This window comes from Halichoeres trimaculatus, unplaced genomic scaffold, assembly GCF_033239565.1.
Source record: "Halichoeres trimaculatus isolate MK-OKI-2021-1 unplaced genomic scaffold, fHalTri1.1 fHalTri1_scaffold_8, whole genome shotgun sequence".
NCBI lineage: Eukaryota > Metazoa > Chordata > Actinopteri > Labriformes > Labridae > Halichoeres > Halichoeres trimaculatus.
In genome coordinates, this window is record NW_027437186.1 from 21,761,290 (window position 1) to 21,785,354 (window position 24,065).

Below are 24,065 nucleotides of genomic sequence, written 5' to 3' on the forward strand. Positions count from 1 at the left end.
TCCCTTAATGACTAATGATTCTGTCTGGTTCTGGATTTAGTGAAAACATGTTGTCTGAATTCTGCTCTGATTCATTATCACAGAGATTATGTGTGCAAAGCGCTTAGATGCTGCTTTTATTAAATTCTGTGTGTCTCTGTGTTGTGTTTTTTAGCTGCCAGACATGAGACGAGTTGAGAGTGTGTCCACCTGAGTCTGTCCTACCTGTCGCCTCTTCTAAGTCTGGATGTCCTCAGAAATCTCCTGTAGATGAGAACGTATCAAACTGTTACTGATATTTATTACACTCTGTGATGTGCAGGATGTGTTCATGAAATACCGTTCACACTTATGTTTACACAATATTCAGATCAGGTTTTGACTTCTACATTCAGCAGTATAATGTCACATTTATTGACAGGTTGTAGATACCAGGATGTTGTATCATCCTTTTAACATTAAATCATTTTTTAATAAATAATCATGTCTTCCATTTTTATTAGATTTGACTCTAAAAACAGGGTTCCTACAGCTCAAGGCAAGTTAAATTTAAGATTTTTTAAGACTTTTTTAATGATGTTGGAAATCAAATTTAAAAACAAGTCGACAACGAACCACAATTGAAACAAACAAAAACACCACATGAATTACCTGGGTTAGAGGCCATTTTAACCCTATGTTTATTCTACATAAAACATCACTTTTTAACTTTTTTTAACCCCATTTTTACAACTTTATGCCTATTTTACCCCCATTCATCTTTTTTGGCCACTGTCACAACCATTTTTGGAATTTTTTCATGGTTTTTGAAATGTAATTTCAAATTTAATTCTCAATTTTGCTGCCATAATCAATTTTCCACTTTTAGCATTTTTTTTTTTGCCAATTTTTCCTCATTTTTTTCTCTCTCCAGGCACCTGAGGTAGAACCAAGACATGCGTCTGCTTTAAAAGTTCCTGGTGGAACAACATCACCGTTTTGTTAGTTCTACTATTGTGATTACGCGATGTTGCAACGAGAGTAAATCAGGAAATTATTTAGAAAAAAAGATAAATGCTACTTAATATTTTTTTTACTTCAAACTAACAAAAATCTTACCAATGTGTTCAAATTTTTAAGACTTTTGAAATTTGGATTTAAGACTTTTTAATGCCAATTCAGGCCTTATTTGTAGAATTATGAATTCAATGCCTTTTAAGACTTTTCAAGGATCCGTGGGAACCCTGAAAAAGAAGTTCCAGCTCTTGTTTTGTTTTTAAAATTTGAACCAAAAAAGATGTAGTAGATAAACCTTTTTTTCAGTCACAAAGCAGAACAAGTGGACACGATCTCAGCAGATTGACATAGTGCTTTATTGAAGCCGTCTGTAAGAAGGAAAATAATGTGCATCCCTATCATATACATTTCATGTGTAAAAATACTAAGGATGTACAGTGTAAAAAACAGCTTCATGTTGATGGTATTTTTTTGTTGTCACATCCTTGAGCAGCACTGCATCCTATCAGTATGAGGGGCAGAAAAAAGGCTGTTTGATCGATCTGCCCAGTTTCCCCCACTCTGTCTCAGAGTCAACACGGTCTCTGTGGAGCTTACCTCAGTATTACAGTGATTCAGGGAAACACGGCCCACTCTGTGAACAGCCGGCAGCTGTCCAGAAAAGTCTTACACAACTGTAAAGCTACAGTAGATGAACGTGGACATGAAATTAAACTCAGTTACACTTTGTAATATTTGTACATGTTTGCCATTTTTGTTTGTAAATGAATGCATCTCATGCTTGTTGATGTTAATGATGATAGTAGTTTAGAGAGAAGAGAGTGGGGGGATTTATGTTGCAGTCATGAGGTCAAATACTTTCAGAAATACTTCCAAACACCAGAGCCTTTCACTTCTCTGCATTAAACTCTGTGATAAGCACAGCCCGTGTGTTTTGGCTGACACAGATGAATACAGAGCAGCTGAGGTCTTTGAAAGGGTTTTACACATTATTCAGACAGTACTGGAGTCGGATCTGTTGTGTGATAGATGTGCAGTACAAACAGCAGCAGCTTTAAGATACCTCACATACTCTCTGCTCACACCAATGAAGCTATGACGGGGCTTAGAATGAACTCCAGCATCCAGGTTAAAATACCTCCATTAGAGATGAAGATAAATTACTGACACGCCAACAATTGATTTGTGGTCCCTGGGGGTAAATACACATGATAAAGAGAATTAAGAAGCTTCATCTTCTCCTTTAACACTACTTGGAGTGAATCTTGATTTTCTTTCCTGGTCTCTGGCCTCAGAATCATCCTCGAGGATTGTTTCTGCCAGTAAATAAACTTAAACATTGAGGAGGATGGTGTAAGTAGAGCTGGAGACTTATCCGAGGGAAAACTTTTCAAAACAGAAGCTGAGAAGGAGTCGAGTACATCTCAACAGTTTATGAAGACTGACCAATTTACTGAGTTGTGCTGTGGCAGCACTGACTCCTCTCTGGTGTGTAGGACACAATCGCACAGGCCTCATCAACTGTACCCATCAGAGCAACTTCCAAACTAACTGTAGTTTGAAGAGGGGAGATGCACTTTAAAAATCCCAATTTTCTTAAAAACATAAATAAAATCTAGAAATCTTTCTTTGAACCAGGGCTGAAACAGATTCCTACGAATCGTATAAAAAGTGATGGATGTGAAAGTGCTGTGGCCAAAGCTACAAAGCAGTATTTTATGAGCTCTGGTTTCTAATGATTTTGGCGGTAAGCGTGCACATACAGCTAGAACTCCTCAGTCACTCGCAGACCTGGGTCAAATCAAAGCTGAAATCCTTCCAAATACTTGGGAGCGTTTGCTTGAGCCTGTCGAGGGTGCCAGCTGGGTGGGATTCGGCTGCCTGGGCTGTGCCAGACAGGCTCAATCGATCACAGAGAAGTACTTTTCATTAGAGTTCTGAGTGCCACTTTGACACAGGACTGGTAGTGCGGACAGAGGAGGACTACAGCATGCAGGCTAGCACCATCCTTTTATACTTTCTGCCATAAAGCGCCTTTGCAAGCGAACAGCAAATTTAATGTGCAAAAGTAAAGCATGTGAACTTTAAAGCAGCGGAAAAACAGGTAATGCGTTGTATCAGAGAGATCTGTAAAGAAAAAAATGGAGGCATTTATTTAAAGAAGAAAGTCTGACGACTTTAACTGCAGAGTGAAACACAACTACACCCCCTTACTGCTGAACCTTCAAACAAATGACATGAAATAAATATAATAGAAAAGAAATTCAAGTTATTCATCATATTAAAACATTTAAATAAATATACTAGAATACAATTTCTTGTGTCTAGTTAGAGCACATCCCCTGGTGCTCCTTTTTTATTCATGGTCGTCCAGATGTTGAAGGTGGCGTCTTCCAAATGATTTCATGCAATTTAGATTTCATTTTTTAAAAATATATTCCCTCGCTTCTGGTTTTCATTTTGGACTGAAGTGCTGAATGTTGAAGTTTCTGAATCATTCTACATTAAACCATAAGGCTTACTGGCAATTGAAGACAAAGAAATAGAGGGGATTTAAAATCTTGATGGTCAGACTGGAAGACATAACAACGCAAACGGAGCCCAGGCCGCAGAAATGACAGGACACGTTAAAGACAGAACTGTGCAGGGATGGTCCAGAGGTTGGAGCATCCCAAAGCTTTACATTTATCTGCATTAATGCTTTTTCACATCTGTTCACCTGAACTGACTGGACGATCTCACAAACTCACATTACGCCACTTTAATGACTGTCTCCTCTACTCCTTCTCTTCACTTACAGTAAACATTTACAGTCACAGCTCAGTGTTTAATCCCTTCATCCTTACCTCGCTACATTCACTCTTCTGTGCTTCTCTTGTTTCTTTCTGCTCATCTTCCTCTCCGTCTTTCTGCTCGTCTTCCTCTACCTCAGTCTCATACACAGCTGAGGTAAGATTAAAAATATGGAGGAGACAACAGTTAACATCCAATCAGGAACTTTTGTGGTAAGCGTCTTTCTCTAGTGTGTCCTGTCACCTCTCGGCTGTCACATTTTGGTCACAAAACAGCACAAACAAAAAACATTTAAACAAACAACGGAGCAGGAAGGCGATCTGCTTTCCCTCCTACATTCATCAGCCTTTTTGTTTCTTGAGGTGCCTTTTTTCATCTTGGCCCTAAGAAATAGTTTTTTGTTTTCTAGAATAATGTAATAACAATAGAAAAAGTTAAATATAAAACCAATGAGTAGAACAATAAATAAAACATATATATATATATATATATATATATATATATATATATATATATATATATATATATATATATATATGTTGATGTGTACCTTCTCACAGACCATGATGTCTTTTTTTAAAAATACCTTTAGAAGAAACTTACAGGAAATCAGTCATTACCTCTCTCATCGTTACATCAGACATGATCACATTATAATCTTTCATATCATTCTTGGAGTTTTTAATCACCTGTACTTTCTCTCTGTCTCTCCTGTCATCACAATGCCAGGACACCATCATGGACTTCTGCGTCATTCTGCGCTGAACCTGCTTCTGCTGCATTTTCTCTTCCCATGCACACACACGCGCACACACACACACACACACACGCACACAGGCAGAGAGGTACAGCTGTGTGGTTCCTAAAGCCATGACGACAAAATGTCACAGTAAAGCTTTCTGTCATTGACACACAGTACCTTTTCTTTTTTCCCTTTTGGGACAGAAGACATTTAAACCTTCTTGAGAAATAAATAATAATAATAAAAAAAAACGGGGTGAAACATTCAAACAAATGGTTCTCCTCTCGTTTTAACCTCTGCAGTGATTGATGTATTAACCACCTTGCACTGGATTGTGAGTAACACACTGAAGCGTATTGTTGAGGAGCTACACGTGCTGAGCTGCTGTGCTTTGAGGTGTGGTCTTAAACACAAACTCACATGTGCACACACACACGCACTCACACACACACACGCACTCACACACACACACACACACACTGTACCCAATCTTCCTAGCTTATATGTATTAGCTGTGCATTAGGAGCAGTAGCGACACCTGTTCTGTAGCTATACAAGCATAGACGTTAAATACAGGTGTTTCATGTGTTGCTGGCGCCTGTATGATGATCTGCAGCATTAAGCTAGTGTAGCACCAGGTTGTAGTAGTAGCAGTAGTATAGGAGTAGCAGTAGTAGTACCTGTAGTAGTTGTAGTAGTTGAAATAGCAGCAACAACAATAATGATTTGCACTGAGCAAAACCTGAGTCAAATCCTGCTTGACGACATGAGGTGTGTAAGGTTCTGCTCACTGATGACAACTGCTTCTTCAACGCCAGGCAGCCTCAATCAATCCCAGAAGTATTTGTGTGAGTATCTGTCGGTTTGTAAAAGCCTGAGATACAACCAGTAATGGCAGTTTGGGTTTGAATGACTTAAAATGCTCTATCTGCTGTAAGCCACCACACTGTCTCCTTTAATGCATCAGCTGAATGCATTCTCACTTCATCAGAAATGTTTGTGTCACCAAGATTTTGTGGGACTGACACATGTCAAAGCACAGCAGGCCATAGGTAATGCTCCTGTCTTTAAAGGGACATTACACAGTAACTGATCACTTAAAAGTCCAGATCACATCAGGGTCGCAGTGCAGGACTAGAGAGAAATTTAGTCAGGAAAATCTCCTCTCAGAGATTGAGAGAGGAATCACAAAACAGGAGAGAAGCGGACTGGAGAGGTGAAAAAGAGAGGAGGAAAAGGGCAGAATCCCTCAAGTCAGGGTCACTCCAGGTCAGTTCATAGCTGTGGTTCTTTTTGTCCCACGCTGATGATCTCAGAGACCAGCTGTGATGATGTCAACTTGAAGGACAGTTCATTCCCGCCCACTGGCAGAGTAGGAAAACTGAGGGAAGTGCGGCCTTCTCTCGTTATCCAGGCAGTCCATCCCGTCCTCGTCAACTACAGAAAGAAGGAGATAACGACTGACTTAACCACCATTTATAATTACTTTTCAGACAAATCAAGCACATCAACTAAGAACATGTATTTCTCTAAGATTGATTTTATCATCTAACACCATAAACATGACATTATATTGTCTTTGTGTCATGTTGCTGTGCTGGAGATTCAAACAGAACAGGTTTCAATTATCAAGCTCCTCTTTGATGTGCCAATCTCCTGCTAACTAACTGATGCGCGACCTACAAAACAAGTGGAACCTCACGTTAGCGCAGACAAACACATCAGTTCCACTCATGCATAATTCAGTGCCGGAACATTTTGAAAGCCGACGTCTTTATTTCAAAGCCTGTGAAGTGCTGCATGTGGCCCGAGGACTATTACAGACACTTGAAATAAACACACAACGGCAATTTTCAGTGTTTGTTTCAGCAGTTAATATAAATTAAGATGTCTCCTGAAGAACAAAAAACAAACTTTCACTCCAAACAATTCTGATTCTATTTGTAATGAAATAATCTTTTAACACATTATGATCCTCTCATTCATAATCCTTTTTGGTTTAAAGAACAGTTTTTTTTCCCTTTACATGGCATATTTCTATACTTTTTTCCACTTGTAGTATTTCCAGCTGTTTAAGGAATGAAAGTGGGTATTTTTTTAAGCTTTGTGCAGACACATCAAAAAACAAGACAGAGAAAGACAGACACAGTAGAGCCTTACATTTCTCTGGTGGAGTGATTGTGATGGTCTGGGCTGTGAACTCTTCATCAAAGTATCTGGTGTCTGTCTCAGACGTCACCTGAGGCTTGAAGGGGGGGACCATCTGAGGCCAAGGCATGGAAAGACGGAAAGATGAAGTTAAGTTGAAGTTGATGTTTCAATGCGTAAAATTTCTCTTTCATTGTGTGAGTGAATTTTTGTTTTCACTTAGATTTGGCCACAGAGCCTTGTAGATTCTGCAACACGTTTCAAATATCAAAACTATATTATTAAAATTGTAATCCCTTTGATTGACACCTCATTTCTTTGATTTGATTTGATTTTTTTTATCTAACCTTTATTTAACCAGGTTGGTCCCATTGAGATTAAAAACCTCTTTTTCAAGGGAGACCTGGCCAAGACAGGAAGCAGCAAAAAACACCAAGTTACAGACAAGGTTATAATAGTTTTGGATTTGTCATTATAGTTTAGTTTTAGTTAGTTTTGACATCGTTTTTCTCATTACAGTTTAGTTTTTAATTAGTTTTAGAGTGAGCATTCTAGTTTTTATTTAGTTTTGATTTTTGCAAAAAGGCTTAGTTTTAGTTTAGTTTCAGTTTAGTTTTAGTTTTTTCATACCTTATTAACCAGGTGCAGGATTCAAAAAGGTCAGAGTAAATATTTTGTCATACTGTTTAATTTCAAGTCCATCATAGCGCTCACTGCTCAGTCAATGCTGATACTGAACTGTTGGCTGCTGCATTAAACACATGAAAATAATATAAACTTAGTATAAAAAATATAAGCATAAATTAAATAAAACAATATAATATGAGCGTTAATAATTGGAAACTTGGACTCTGTAACAATAAAGTCAGACTCACATGTAATTAAACTATTACAGATGCTCTGATTCATTGCTCCCCTACGTTTTGTCGCAGTACAGTGCACAGCCAGTCAGTGCAGTAAACAAGCACGTCCGAAAACTGTTAAAAATTGGTTGGGAAAATGTGGCGGATTAATTTAAATTCTAAAGGCTATTAATATTGTTAGAAATTATAAATAAGGAAATTTTGTCTATAATTTTAGTTAGAGTTAGTTTTATGAACACAAGATACAGTTTTAGTTTACTTATCGTTTTTCTTTTCTTTTCTAGTTTTTATTACGGTAGTTTGAGTTAACTGCAATGTATTTTAAATTTCAGTTTTCGTTTTTAGTTTCGTTTTAGTTAACGATTACAACCTTGGTTACAGACAAGAATCACAAAAGAGACAAAGTACAGTCCATAAAACACAAGATAATGGATTAAAATCACGTTCCTGGAAACAACTGTTCAGACAACCGAGCTTAAACACTGGCATCTTATAGAACCAGCCTCCGTTTGACCATATCTTAAGTTTCAATTCCGTATCTTCATCCTTTTACGTGCCTATGCATGAAATATCCAGGTGAGGAAAAATTGTTCAATTTCTATTTTATACTTCAACAACTATATAAAAGTTATAATAATAATAATAATAATAATAATAATAATAATAATAATAATAATAATAATAATAACAAAACAGGGGTGTTTGGCATTTTGGGGGGAAGGTTAAGGGGTTAATAAGTCTTCAGGGGCATCACATCAATCTCAGCACCTGTCTGATATGCTGTGGGTGTTTCCACATGGATTTAATCCAGGCTTTATGGTGTTATACATGCTAACAACGCACTGATAAACCTCCAGGACAAAATATCTCACCTTTCATATTGCCTTTGCTTTACACTGCTTCACTGCTGCCTGCTCTGATGTTAACAAACTTGTGTTTTACAGAGTGTGACACAAGTTAACTCAGAGTCTCTGTATACTGTTAGTAAATATCTTTAAATCAAGTCACTTCACCTGATCATGTTACACTGAAACGTCTTTGTCATACAGATTTATCCCCATGTTACCTTTTTGTCATAGACATCCTGCCAGTCCACACCAGAGAAGAAGCTGTGTCTCATTATTTCTTTAGCGTCATCTGGTCCTCCACCAAGCCTGGAGAAGAGGGGAGGAGAGAAAGAGACAGGAAAGGAGAGGAATGTCATAAAACAAAACTAAGATCAGTAGAGGCAGATTTTTATCTACACCAAAAACCAAACGGTTATCAAACGAATGAAAGCCATCCAAGGTGATGAGGAGACTTTTATTACTTTTCTTTACAAAATATGAGAACTCTTGTTTTTGGTATTCAGAAAGGTGATTAGAAATCTTCCAGAGGACCAAAGACAAGAGGACAGTTAGTTAATGAAACATTATGGATTGCCAAAGAGAGCATTTTCTTTTGCCCATTTTTCTTTTCTTTTGTCAGAAACATCCCTACAAATTTTTTACAAATAAGCAGTTTCCTTCACCAGACTTCACACACACACCGTTTGTTAGGGTCTTTGATGAGCAGGCCTGACAGCAGGGACTTGGCATCGGCCGACAGAGTGCGTGGAAACTTGATGTCCTCCATGAGAATGAGTTCAAAGAGCTTCTCGTGGTCCTGGTTGTAGAATGGTAGGCGGCCACACATCATCTCATACGTCACCACACCCAAACCCCACCAGTCTACTGCCCGCCCGTAGTCGTTGTCCTCCAGGACCTGAGGAGAAGTTAACACATACACATTTCAATATAGTTTTTTTTTAATGGGACTATTTGGTTAGTAGGGCATCTGCTTAAATTCTGCATTTATTTTACTGGACAATGCCCTCGATATTTAATGAAGAGACAGATGAGGAGAGTCAAATTGTTTTGCTCAAGGAAGAATATAAAAAAGAAACGTGTACGTTTTCTAAGATGATCAGAAATGTCTGTACAGACAACAAGGACCGAGGAGCAGACAGCAGCCCCCCTTCTCTCTCTGTACAGAGACACAAACATGCAGAGGCAAACATCCTGGGATGGCAGGTCTTCAGAGGCCCCTGTTACAGTAAGGGAGTCAGCAAGCTGGCGTGGCCCACCAGATGCCCCCTCTGGTCCCTGCCAGCTCTCCCTGGCACACTGATCCTCTCCTGGCAGACACAGAGAGGGACCGTCTCTGGATGGAAAAGGCAGGAACAGCCCGCAACACGGGTCAGGGCCGATCAACCTCAGAGCTAGCTAGCACAGGTACAGCAATGTGAACTGAGTGTGTGTCTGTGTGTGTGTGAGAAGGAGAAAGGTTCTGTTGCTCCTGAATCAAAGTCTTATGTCTGGGCTGCCTTCCTGCGTCTATTTCCTGCTTGCTCTCCTTATGTCTCCTCTCTCCATCCTGTCTTATCCTGCCTTCTCTGTCCTCTAATCACTTCTTCCCTCACTTCTCCCTGCTCTTTCATCTTCTCAAGCGCCCCTTCACTCACCTCTGGAAAAAAAAGGATGAGGGAAAGAGAGGCAGATTTAGGAGGAGAGGTATTTTGGGTGCTTTTGCAGTCCTCATTAACATGATAGTCTTATTAACATGATGTGTGTTTGTGTATGCATGCATGCTTTAGTTGCATGTGTGTTTGTGTGTGACTGACAGACCAACTGACAGGCAGAGCTGGAAAACAGCCAGAACAGCATATGTTGTACATCTCGCCAATAATAACATCTCACTCACTGTTAATAATGGAGCCGGCAGAGTGGACGTGAGCGCACTCTTACAGACAAAAACAACTACATGCTTTCACAAAAACATGTTTTTGACATTGTTATAAATGGTACAAAAATAAATAATCCAATCCAACTCTACAGTAAATGTCACAATACTAAAAGATCGAGAACTAAACAGTAAATTAACTGATGGCTGCTGACAGCAGAGATGTTGGCAGATGAAGACAGAACCCTGAGCACCTTAAGTACATAAAGGCATAATAATCCAAACTGTACACTGATAGATTAAAAAAACAGCTGCTTAACTGAAATTTGACCAAAGACTTCAAAACTTGAAATGAGATTTTTCAGAGTAACAATATTTTCAGACTCATGAAAAACTAAATAGTTGTGTTTTAGGAATTAAAAATGGCAATTTAATGGAGAGGATGAGGAGAATTTAACTATTAACTATTATACAAAACGTGACATAGCTGTAGATCAGGAATCCTGCATTACAGTTGCTGTTTTTTTAATTAAAGTCAAACTGCAGGGCTCTAAAAATAGGTGGAACAGCCTAATTGTTTTGACATCAAGCATCACATGAAGGCGGTAAAATAAATTTCATGTTTAACTTGATCTGTAAATGATGCTTAATGCGACAGTGAAGCAACACCAGGTGAGAAGAACCTACACACAGCTGCCTGTGAGTTTCCACAGCAGCCAAATAACCACAGAAAGCTGGTCATTAACTGACTGAGCTCACACACTCAGCACTAAACTGCTAATGATGCAGGCGGCTGCTTCAGAGTGTGCAAGTCAACATGTGCGTGGAAGTGAATAAGAGAGTTATGAGTGTTATTTTATGTGTGAATCTGTGTGTTTGCGCGTGTGTGTGTTTGTGTGTGTGTGTGTAATTTGAACATTAAGCCGGTCACCCCTGTTGGCAGATGCAGAGAGGAGCTGGGGGAACGCAGTGCGCCGCCAGCTCCAGATATACTATTGATTGGTACGGCTGGAGGGATAACACTGGCTTAGACTGCTGGGAGACTGTCAGGCACACACACGCACAGCAGATGGAATATTTATCCATCCTCATCAAATTCATAAAGTTTTGTGAGTGATGCAAACTATGAGATGTTTGGTGTTGTTTCAGTCCCTGCACCTTGAGGAGGGACACACACCCACACACATACACACAAATGCATAGTGTGTGTTTTGAAATTCAAAGGAAGCAGCTTTTCTATGCTGATCTGTGGGGCTGGGTGTCGAGCCTTTGTACAAAAGAAGGTACAGAAATGTTTTCTAAACCTGTCCAGTTGGGCATGTATATGTATGCTCCTGTAAGTTTATTTGTGTGTGTGTGTGTGTGTGTGTGTGTGTGTGTGTGTGTGTGTGTGTGTGTGTGTGTGTGTGTGTGTGTGTGTGTCCTGGGACCAAAGAAAGTAGTGGCAGCTCGCTTGCAAGCAGGGAGCAGATTAATCCACACAGAGCCAGAATGTTGCCCCACAGCCCTAGGCATCGAGGCATGGAAGTATGTGAGAGTGTGTGTTTATGTGTGTGCGTATGTGCACAGTGCAATATGTGTGGCTATGTGTGTAATTTTTAGAAAAGAGGGAATAAATAAATAGGACAAAACTGAAGAAGTTTCCAATGAGAGAAATGAGCAGAAGAGAGGGGAAGAGGAAAGAAGGGCTCTGCCGAGAGGGAGAAGGTCTTGTCCTGTCCTGGTCCCTGTTGGGGCAGCCATGTGGCAGATAGATGCTGCTTGCGGGACGGGAGCTTTGGCAGCCTGGACAGGACGAGATGGGATGGGACGGGCACACACAGCCTGTGGCTGTACCAGCCCAGATACCCAGCAGGCTACAGGGAACACAAACACACACACACACACACACACACACACACACACACACACACACACACACACACACACACACACACACACACACACACACACACACACACACAGACACAGACCTCATATCCTCCGCACAGTGAACACACACTCACACATTGTCAGTGTCACATAGAGACCTTCTACCTCAAGAGTGTCACCATGTGGAACTCCATTAATGTTGACACTGTTGTGACAGTTTTTCAATCTTTAACTAATGGCTGACTGCACTGCTATGTTTATGAAAGACGTACGGTTGCAGAAAAAACACAATGCCAAACCTACACAACATACAAACAAAATGAAAACAAACAAATACATGGAAAATTCCCAAATCCATCCCCTTTAACACTTAAGAAAATAGCCACAAGGAAATGTGTCAAACAACAAAAATATGAGAAAACACTCTCCATGTGTTTTCTCTGATCCTGTTCCATCTCTTTCAAAGGACCTTACATTGCCTATTGTTAATTAATCTCACACTAATCTTTTTCCATTTTTGACCATCCTTAAAACAGGCAAAAACACTTCATTGCTTTACAAAATTAGCCGAAGAGTTGTTTAATTTAAAGCTTTGTGCTGCTGAAGTATATGTCAGTAAGCTCCTTCAGGCACGCAGCAGACAACCCTTTTTTATTCACATCTCATCTGCCCTTTTCACTGACGGCAAACACGGGTACTGTCTGAATTTCACTCCTGTAACCCTGAAATATTTTCTCTCCCTTCTCATCCTCCTCTGTCTTCAACCCCCACCTCCCCCTTTCTCTTTTTAATCCCGGCTACTTTGCATCTCTGTAACTTGGCTCTGAGCAAACTGTGTTATTTTTACACGCGGGCGGGCGAGCAGAGCGTGCGGGCGGGTGAGTGGCGGCGGCGGTGGTGTAGATTTCCAGGTTTTTTCCGAGCACCTTCCTCCAACCTCGCCCATCTGCCGCCATCTGCCTCGCTTTAGCCCGCACTTTCTACTGCAATCACACACACGGCATACACGCGCACGCACACATAAATGCACACAGACGCACATCCTGTGAAAAATAACCAACAGCCTCCAATCAGCTTTTGGCACGCAAGGGAAGGGACTCTAAAAAAAAAAGCACAAAATGCTGCGCCAAATTGTCCTCCATACTTTTTCAAGTGGGATATACACTATGCTACTCCTCTCGTGCCTGCCTTCATCTCCACATCTCTATTGCTCTGTCTCCACCACCCACAGAGCTGCAAGGCTCTCGCCAGTTGATCTGCTGGCCTCACAGGGAAGCAGCGCTGATGGCTGGACAGTGGATGACTTAAAAAAATAAAGCTCTTAATATATTGAAGTTGTGTGTGTTTTTGTGTGTAAGCGTTGTGATGTGCCCTCTTTTTTTATTCAACCAACACCCTCATTCACACACACAAGCTGCATATTTACTGTTTATCATGATTTTATGGTAATTTTTTGCCTGTGAAATCTGCAAATTAAAATGTACATACATAAATTGCACTATAGGAAGCTTTCAAATCCTTACATAAAGCAGAGAATTGTGGGTATGTGGTTCACAATATGTCTTAATATTGCAGAGGATGCTTTATGCACCTCAAAGCTGCAGTCAGTCTGCAGAGTCCTAAAGCATGAACTTTTAATTTCTGTCATGATGTGGATATGAACATTAACCCATATGTCATATGAGCATAGCAAATTACACGGTAACCCTTAATTCAGCCATCACATCTTTTTCTTCTTCTACCTAATGCTACACTGATTCATTTAGTAACATAACACCATCACATGATTGTACCTGTACAAAATGTGATTTTAAGAAGTGTGCATTTAGATGTATTTGATCCTAGATATCCTCCTGGTTCTCATCACTCATCCTGGGCTTTTGAAGCAAATACATTTCTTGAATCTTACAAAACATTAAGACTAGACAATATGACATTATAGTAAACTTCGCAAAATACTTTAAAGTGTGATTTACAACAATCCTGAAGTTAAGTTTATTCAGCACAACAAATTAATGGTGATGAAGCTCAAAACATGAAGGCAGTGACAGAAAAAAGCTGAAACATGTAAAGAATCACTCTTTGTTGTGGAAGAAATACTTCTTTAAAGGTGATGAACAGGAAAAAAGAGAACATTGAGATAAAAGAAACATGAAAAAAAAACATGAACAATGAAATCAAAAGAAAATCTGAGATAATAGAAAACCGATTTAAAGGAAACAAATTAGTTACCTCAGGTGCCAGGTACTCTGGCGTGCCACAGAAAGTTTTCATAGTAGCAGCATCTGTGATGCCCTCTTTGCACAGACCAAAGTCAGTGATCTTGATGTGGCCGTCTTTGTCCAGCATCAGGTTTTCCAACTGGGAGGGAAATACAAAATATTAAAACAATGACACAAATGCCAACTATACAGCTTTTACCTCAAAAAGTCAGCAAAAGACAACCCTGTAGTTTTGATAATACACAGCCTATAGTTACTCTAAGTATTGAACTGGCTGGAATCCAAGCAGTTTTCATCAGATTTTCTGAATAATATTTAATCCTACAATGAGTGGCTGAGAACCAAAAAATACTTTGTTTCTTTGTTCACTGAACAGGAAACACTGTCAAGGTCTCAATGCTCTGAATGACAAGAGCAGAAGCTGACAAGGTGAGAAAAAGCATAATGTTTAACCCCACATAGAGGCAGACACACACTCAGACACACACACTTCAAGCAGAGGAGGGAAATAAACTTCAGGCATGTAGTGAAGCCACTCAACCTTTTAATTTTAATGGCTGAAGTGTTTTTCTCGCTCTCGTTCTGCTTTTTCCTCCTTTCTGTTTTCTTGGCTGCTGTGAGCGGGGCCAGGGCCAGGGCTGCCAGGCAGACGCTCAGACAGAGCCATCTACCTCTCTACCTCTGTGGCATCAGCAGTCTCCCCCTCCCCCTTCCTCCAGCTCCCTCACTTTTTTTTACTACTGGTGTGTGTGTGTGAGCCTGTCCCTGTCCTTCTCTTTAATTATGGCACATCTTGTGCTACGTCTCTGCTGGATGAAGGGGACTGGAAAAAAAGTTTTCCCTTGAATATCTCATCACTCTGATCCATGCCCCCCAACCAGCCTCCGCTCTCTGCTTCTGTTTACCTTGAGGTCCCGGTACACAATCTTGGCTGAGTGCAGGTAGTCAAGAGCCGAGACGATCTCGGCACCATAGAAGCGCGTGCGCTCTTCTGAGAACACCCGTTCTCTGGACAAATGGAAAAACAGCTGCGGGAGAAAGAGGGAGGCAAAAAGAGGGTGAGGGAGATGAAGAGGGGCGGGGGGTTGGGGGAGGGAAAGAGAGAGGGGGGAGACAGCAGGGACGGCACAGCAATAATTACTGATTTATTGGAGGAAATTAGCACAACACAAACTGGCTGCCTGCACCATATTGAGATGATAGATAGCGGAGGGGAGGGTGAGCAGAGGGGTGTATGTAGAGATGGGGTTGGGTGGGTGTTGGGGGAGCTGCCTTGGTGGAGGGTGGGTGGAGGCGCTCAGCAGCTGGCGCCTCATCTAGCAGCCCCGTCACCGCACACACACTGTCATACCTCTTCCACGTTACCCTCTGGGCTCGGTTGGCACGCTGCTGGCGTGGAGTTTGGTGACGGGGGCCAAATCAAGGGTTTAATCAATACACCAGTCTAGTTAAAGACAGGCCGACCGCCACCACCACTCCTCCTCCCTTCTCATCCCCACAGCCTCCAGTGCAGCACTCATTAGTGGCCTAACTGGCCTTGCCCCTTGAGCCTCCATCTTCATTTGCTCCATTCTCATATCTGTTTTTGGCAGGATGATTCTTCTCATACCTAAAAGAGTACACATCTCCTTTTTCTCTGGTAGCTTGACCCCTGTTTTCTCTCCTGTCTTCCTGTTACATCCGTCACCTCACATTTATTCCTTCCGTCTCTTTCTCTTCCTGGCCCTTAGTTGTCATCCTGTCATACTGCTACACATGTGGCACTAAAATGGCACCAGCCTGCTGCGGCGCACCAGTCAAGACGTACAAATTACCCATGAGGCCAAGGGGCACACATCCCTCCATTAATTGTTCAGGGAGGTTTGCATATGGCCGCTGGAGTGATGCTCACAGACCACCTTGCTCGGATGGTGTCCTGGTATAAAATGTGTGTGTTTGTGTGTGTGTGTGTGTGTGTGTGTGTGAGATGGGGGTTGCGGTGAGATGGGGTAACACGACAGGTGGGCCTTCATCAGTGTACTGGCAGCTGTGACTGTGGCAGGTTTGTAATGGGTTGTGTATGTGTGTACATGTGTGTGTGTGTGTCTGTTTGTGGGGCATCTTTGGTCACAATTTGTCCGTTGAGGTAAAATTTGCCGAGTGTGTTTGTGTGTATGCGTGAGTGTGTGTGTTGGTAGAAGTATGAATATGTCTGCTGGTGTTATTAGTGTGTGAAGGAGTGTGTGCTCAGGCCTGGCGCTGGCTGAACTTCCTAACTAACTGGGAGGGGAGCAGGTGACAGTTACACTCAGGGAATGAACCAAGATTGCAAAAAACGGCCCCGATTAAAAACCTGAGAAGTGGAGATGTGGTGGAATCCAAACTCATTTCATCTCCGACTGTCATTCTGGCTGTATCTGCCCCATAGGTGTGTTCATAAATAGACAGAAGCAGGAGACGGATGGAGCAAGAAAGAGAGATAAGAAGGCGAGCCAGAGGCCAGTTGGTTGGCAAATCAACTCTTAGACAGCAGTCAACAATTAAACTTCAGCAGCTCGTCGAGTGTTTGCATCTCTAAACATTCCTTGCTGAAAGGTTTGTGCAGATTCTCACACCTCAGATCAAATAGAAGTACACCATGACAAAGTTGTGAATCTGGGAAGCACATTTATAAACCAGCTAAAAATACCTGTTACTTTAAGACTTAATACAAGCTGTTTTATAAATGTAAGTTCAAAAAGGATGATTTAAAGAGAAGCTAAAGATGTTCCCTGTCTTTTTGCAATTTCCTGAGATTTCCTCAGAGAGCTTCAACTGCTAAGGCTTGATCACCTGTGGTTACTTGCTGTAAGCTAGAAACACAGCCAGCAGATCTGCATCAACTGCTCTGTGAGAAAGCTCAGGCACAGGTGGGTCAAAAGTCTTCAGATTTTTTTTTTAGCAAGTTAATTTTAAAATCCAAAGGTCATCAATAAAATCTGGAGAGACTATCTGGAAACGCGAGTGTTTTTCCAGGACAAAGACTGTTTCCTGTGAGCACTTGCATCCACAGCTGTGAGGATGTGACTCTTACTATGGCATGTTTGTGTTACAGATCAGATCATATGAAAGGAGATCAGCTCTTCTTTTTAACACTACTTTTTTTTTTTTTTGCTCAAGACAACTTTTTATCAGATACAAAATGATGGGGTCAGATATTGATTTGCAGTTATTTAGCACTATTATTTAAAAGGTGACAACAAGAACTCTGTAAACTCAGTTTGTACTGTAGTTTAGTAGCCAGCTATATTTAAGCCATTCACAGCCTGATATGAGACATATTTGTACTTTAAGTGAATCACTACCAGTGCTCATCTACCACACAGAGCTAACACAACCTCACTCTTCATTTTTCTGATAGACTCTCAAGTTTGAGCAGACCACTGCAGAATAATTGCTGCATGTGGGTCAGAACAAATATTACCACTAACAGCTTAGCCTGTGTTTTAGCCTTTAGCTCGTGCTCTATCACTCTCCCATTTAGCTTTCTTCTGCTCTTCTGTCCTTTTTCTGTCAAAGCAGTTAGGCTCTAGTGTCTACCATAAAATTGATCCAAGACAAAAAAACAGATCTCTCGTCTCACTGCTAAACTTTGCTGGACGGCGTGGTGTTGCCATAGGGAAATTAACATGACATAAATTGTCATGTCCACTCCAATCGAGAAGCAAAAAAATATCTTTGGTGCTGATAATCTCAATTTAGGTTGTGGATTACAATCAGGCATATATCTAGAAGTGAGACTTTTTAACATCACTTAGAAACTCCTCACAGTCCCTTTAATATAAATCTAAACAAGAAAAGTAAAAGCAAAATAAATGACCTTGTGTTACAATCTAATTTTGGAAATTTTATGAGATGCAAAATCTAGACTGGGCAATCCTCGTCTTTTACCTTAAAACCAAGATTTATGATTTCAAGCTTTCAGTGTGATATTGTTGTTCAGTGGACTATGTGAGGTCTAACTATGACTGGGAAGGTGTGTTTTACCCAAAAAAGTATCTTCAGATTTGTTTTGATTGCATATTAGAAGTTTTTTTCTCAGAGCATTCAATATGTCTGATGTGAAAAAGTAAAACTTCTAACCTTTTGGGACTGTAGTTTAGAGGGAACATATTAGTCGAGGGGACAGAGGTTCTTAAAGAACAGTGTTTTCAACTTGAAATAAAAATAAGAAGCCTGTGCAAGTTCTTTGTCCCCTTTTGTTTAGTTTGCTCTTTAAATACATCAAACTGAGTGGGTGTGACTTACCTCTCCCCCATTTACATACTCCATGACAAAACACAGACGGTCCTTGGTCTGGAATGAATACTTCAGTGACTGTAACAGGAGCCACACACAGAGTAAGATTAACACAATTTAAATGTGTCTGTACAGATTTAAACACTTTGAATGTTTATCTTGTCTGTCTTTCTGTTTGATTGAAAACTGGCAATTGTGTAGTCACATGTACTTAATTTTAGAGCACAATGTGAGCCAGATTTATCCCAGAGTGCTGCATGACTGACAACAAATAAGTGCTAACAACCAGGACCATTTACTGTCACAATAGTTTTCTTTTCTATTTAGAACAGCACATATACACACACACAGATTTGAACACAGCCATAACTTGAATCAAATATTATAATTTTAGGTCAAATGAGGAGTAAAGCACCTGTCTCCAACATGCACTCAAGATACAAAGCCAGTGAGGACAATGACTGAACAATTTTGCAGAGACAAGGGTTTAGTCCTATATTTAGGGTGTAACAGCAGGGGCACCAAAACGTGATCATTTGTAGCTTAAACTGTTCATGCCTGTATTTTCTCACTCAAAGCGACTAACTTTGTGTGCATATTTTCTTTTGAGGGACAAAGCTGATAAACAGTTACTCCTATCTCTTTGTGGCTGCAGGTGCGATGGGGTAAACTCAAACGTGAACTGTAATTGCTCTCACAACAGTGTGTGTGTGTGTGTTTGTGTGTATGTGTGTATGTGTGCATGTGTGTGTGTGAACAGCGTGTGATAAATATGAGTAGCTGCTAAAGTGTGGATGTTTACATCAAAGGCTGAATGTATGGCAAACAAATGCAGCCGTTAATGGACAACAATATGGTTCCTCACTCATAATTAGCCTCAAGAGACATAGGTATGTATAGGATCAATATGCTGTGTGTGTGTGTGTGTGTGTGTGTGTGTGTGTGTGTGTGTGTGTGTGTGTGTGTGTGTGTGTGTGTGTGTGTGTGTGTGTGTGTGTGTGTGTGACACTTCTGCAGATGTCAGTACATTTGCATACACATGTCTAAATTTAAACCGTATGTGTTCTGTTTACATGAGATACTTACAGTGAGAAAAGGGTGTCTGGTGTTTTTAAGTACTCTGCTTTCTGTGAGTGTGTGAGCCACTTCATCCTGCACAGACAGGGTAAAAACATGGAACAGCACTCCATAAGATGAATTTAAATTTTGTTACTGACACCTACTTATAATTCAAAAGTTCCAGGAAAATCAAATTGTGTATTACAGTTGACCAAAAGATGAACAGCCTTTCTACTAACCTTGGCTATGATCACTTCTTTTTTGAGGATTTTCATGGCGTAGTACTTCCCGCTTGCCTTTTCTCGGACAAGAATCACTTTGCCAAAGGTCCCCTTGCCAAGCAGTTTCAGGTAATCAAAGTCACTCATTGTCTATGAAAGGAAAGAGAGGCTCAGTGATTGATTCATTAGATAAAAAGAAATGACCCTGCTGATGATAAAGGATTGAAATGCTTTAGTACTATAGTGAAAATCACACTGGTAATCTGGACTGTTCTGTATGTAGGGAATAAAATGAGTTTCTCAAATTTTATGTTATCATAAGTGAACAAAAAGTTTGCCTAAATAAAGTACAGTTGAAAATGTGACATATTCTTATTGATATGAGTATTTCATGGCTTGAACTATGTCAACCATACCTAATGGTTGACACCAACCAGTTTGATGACCCCTCATGTTTCATCTAAAACAGCCAACAGGTTAAAATCTCATCCAGACTAACCTTTGGTGTGATCATTAATGACCAACTATTAAATGACCGTGTGCGTGTCTGTTGCTATGTGTTACCTTGCGTTTATGGTGGGTGGTGGAAATGTCCATCTCCTCTTCGACCATGTTGTCGATGTTGGAGGTGGGGCTGCACTGAATCCTTTCCTCCTCTTGCCTCTGCAGCTTGTCAGCCACCATCTGGATGGCCTCTGTCCACTCATCTCTGAGTTCACAACACACAGCAGGACAAAGTTTGGTGAAACAATAAAAAATACTACCTACACATATTTCATTTCACGGTTAAAGATTCAACATTTGATGTTAGACAACAAATTGATGTGTTGTGTTTTAATGACCATTTGATTATTTTAGTAACTTTCTGGAGAAATATTAAACACTTCCTGATTCAAACTTGCCAGGAATTAGGCTATGTAACTTGATCTACTTTTTACTACTATGACTGTGTGGAAACAGTGAGAGGATTGACTTATGAGAAATCACAAACTTGTACAGTGGTACTCAAAATGAAGTTGGGAATGTAGCTTCTATGATTTAAGGATTTATAAAAAGGAATAAATAACAGTGCAAAAGAACTGTAATGGAGCAAAGTGGTGATAATGACTGTTTTTAACTCGGGATGGGAATCAAAAACCTGTTTCAGTTCAGAATATATAAGAAATGTTTTAATCCACTGATATCGTTAGCCTTTGTGCTTAATGATTCCCTTATCGATTCTTTACAATAAGCCAGAACTGCGGGAGCTTAAGTCGACTAGTCTGCTGCAGCTATCTTAGCTTAGCAGATGATGACGTTTCCCAAGAAGATCCAGGATTTTCTACCCTGAAGTTTTACTGAGGATCTGAACTCACAAAGAAATGTATATTACTCCCTGACAGGAGATTACAGTTCAGTACAGTTAACACTGTATAAGTCTCCTTATTTACCCAAAATAAACAAATTAGCACTAGCTTGATGCTGATGTACATGGAAAATTGCATTGATATACTAATGGTTAGCACACATAGGTATAACTTCAGAATAGAATTTAAACTTTAATACCAGGGACATATCACAATTAGTCTTTGTAAATAATACTGAAAACTCCAAAGGTCAAAATACTTGTAGGCAAATGAAAGAAAAGTTATGTGCAGGCTAATGGCTGGCTTCATAACTTTGGCAAGGTTCCAAACAACTTAGAATATTGCTATAATCACTCCAAGACACTAAGTGGCCTACCTGAGTCAATAATATATCACAAAACAGTTCATCAACGTCACATGATGGGCAATTTTTACTTATTTCTGTACATTTACGCCCAGAGATATTCAGATGCAGTGGCCAATTACGTATTTATTTGTTTATAAATGCAATTTAATGTTGTTGACCCAGAAAACCTGTAAAACCCACTTTTTGTGCCGAAAATCACAGAGAGAATTGATATGGGAATAGATAAAGAATCAGATAGATAAGCAGAATCGATAAGGGCATTGGTATCAATAAAATCGTATTAATGCCCATCCCTATTTTTAGCTTACAGGACAACAAAAAATCCCGATATACTTAAATCATGTTCTTAAGGAACTGAGAGGTCCCTTTTAGAATAAAACTGTACAGCTGTTCTTGTAGATGTTGATCTTACCACATCCTCTGATTTTCTATCTTGTAAAACTGCTATCCTGATCAAACATAATAACTGAAACATATTAAAGTAATGCATATTTTGAAACGGCCTTAAGGGGAATACATTGTTTAAGTATCAAATTTCACGCTGGTTTAAAAGGTTGTCCAATAGAATAGCTGCAGCACTTCTTTAACCAGGTTTTAAATGCTCTAGAATGTTTTCAATTAACATAAACACCTTTTTGCTTAACAGAGGGGAAACATGGTCAGCTAGAGAATCAACCAAATGAGCAATGATCATGAAGCAGAACTAATGCCTACCAATCTGTGTGTGTGTGTGTGTGTGTGTGTGTGTGTGTGTGTGTGTGTGTGTGTGTGTGTGTGTGTGTGTGTGTGTGTGTGTGTGTGTGTGTGTGTGTGTGTGTGTGTGTGTGTGTTAGAGGATGAGTAAGTGTGTACATAAACACACAACCATGTATTAGAGGGAACAATGCATTGTTGTTTGCTAACATTGTTCCTCCCCATTGACTTTCCATTAGCGATGTTGTTTAACATCTGTTGAGAGAAAATCAGTGTGAATGTGTGACTGTGTGTGTATGTGTGTTTGAGAGAGAGAGAGCGTGTGTGTGTTTGTGTGTGTGGTCATCATATGTAGCAGAAGGCCAGCCATGCATCAGGATGTGTGGACATGTTAACTGTACTTAATGATGATGAATATAATGGTTTATACACAGGGCCAAACTTCCCTCTGCTCTGATGAGGGATGAGATGGGAGAAAATAAACAGAGAAACTGAGACTAAAAGAGAAGTTTTTAATATTTTGGAAGTTCTTTCAGACCTTAACCTGCAAATGATGTTGAATCTATTTCGGGGCATATTTGATTGTGTTGTTTTATCAATAAAAAGTTCAGATGTTTGACAGAGAATGAAAATGTGCTCCCTGCAGTCTGAACTGGGCTCAGGAAGAGTTCTCTTTTGATTTTTGTTTCCCACTGATCTCCACTCAAACAGAGTTAATCCAGTGCTACAAGCAAGGGTTACATGTTAGCATGAAAGACTGCAGAGCTTGAACTAAGGTGAACTGAAGATGATACTCAAATATTCCGAAATCCTCGGGACTCTGGAGGAGCGAGCTGGGATTTACCAGTGCTCCCTTTCAAATACACTTACCCAGTGTAAGCTGTGAGGAGATCATAATAATGAAACCTGTTTGACTCCCAAACCATCACCCTCGTGTCTTTTGTTTTGTTTTGAGTTAGATGCCCATATGTTTCCTTGAGGGATCTGGAAGAACATCCATCTGAACTTAAACAGAGCAGTGTGTGTTTGTGTTTTTAAGATCTGAATCCCTTTCTACTGCAAAGACTTCTGAGCATACCCTACACACTGCAAAACAAGGGCAAACTCAAGTTACACTCCTCATACAACAATGGAGCACTTAATTTGTGGCACCCATGATGTGCGTGCGTGTAGCTACATGAAAAGCAATGGGAACTCTCTCAAGGTCAGGCAGCAGATAAATGCTCTCTCTCTTGGTTTCGAGTGTTTTTTGTATAATGAGGGTTTTTTTTTTTTTTTTGCTAATGAGAGATAATGGGCCTGCCTACAGTCGGGCGCCTTGCCAACACGTGCCACCCTCCTTGCTCACGGCTGGGACTGTGGTAGCTGGAGCCCTGCCAGCTTTGGTACAGTACAACAGATACAGTAACACAACCACACACACACAAACTTATTGAGTAGCACAGACACCCAGTTGTGGCAAGCACTTCTTTTGAAGATACTTAAACTTTATGCAGTGTAACAGCCAGCGCTAACACATCTGGAGTTCAAAGTGATTCAGCTAGAGACCTGAAAGTTGTCAAAACTATATAAAATATTCCTTAAAATTTATTAGCTGTATAATAACTTTACTATTTTTTTGTTTAGAGGCAAAACTATTATAAAGGAATATATAACAAAGACAAAGTTGGACAGACAGCTGCAGCACTCACACATAAAAAAGACACACACAAACTCAAAGGATGCACAGAAGCATCTGTGGTCTTCTGGGCAAAGCTGTTCATTTTCTGGAGATAAACACCTCAGCTCCTCAGAAAGGAACTGAGCA

The 24,065-nt window shown here is 40.2% G+C and overlaps 2 protein-coding genes across 3 annotated transcripts in view; one reads left to right on the top strand and one right to left on the bottom strand.

Moving 5' to 3' along the window:
• The window catches only part of sdccag8 (SHH signaling and ciliogenesis regulator sdccag8), a 51,721-nt gene extending 48,982 nt beyond the window's left edge, over positions 1-2,739 (top strand). Inside the window, exon 18 of the mRNA XM_074675073.1 lies at positions 155-2,739. Within this exon, the coding sequence (XP_074531174.1) occupies positions 155-193 (39 nt within the window). The 3' untranslated portion in view covers positions 194-2,739. The remainder of the gene's footprint in view (positions 1-154) is intronic.
• Positions 2,740-4,285: 1,546 nt separating this feature from the next.
• Positions 4,286-24,065, bottom strand: part of akt3a (v-akt murine thymoma viral oncogene homolog 3a) — a 59,932-nt gene continuing 40,152 nt past the window's right edge. For both annotated transcript variants that reach the window (XM_074675075.1, XM_074675074.1), the window contains exons 5-14: positions 20,417-20,561; positions 19,871-20,002; positions 19,659-19,724; positions 18,582-18,650; positions 15,221-15,343; positions 14,326-14,454; positions 9,050-9,264; positions 8,588-8,675; positions 6,671-6,773; positions 4,286-5,947 (exon numbers count right to left, since the gene is read on the bottom strand). In XM_074675075.1, coding sequence (XP_074531176.1) covers positions 5,862-5,947; positions 6,671-6,773; positions 8,588-8,675; positions 9,050-9,264; positions 14,326-14,454; positions 15,221-15,343; positions 18,582-18,650; positions 19,659-19,724; positions 19,871-20,002; positions 20,417-20,561 — 1,156 coding nt within the window. In that variant the 3' untranslated portion in view covers positions 4,286-5,861. The remainder of the gene's footprint in view (positions 5,948-6,670; positions 6,774-8,587; positions 8,676-9,049; positions 9,265-14,325; positions 14,455-15,220; positions 15,344-18,581; positions 18,651-19,658; positions 19,725-19,870; positions 20,003-20,416; positions 20,562-24,065) is intronic.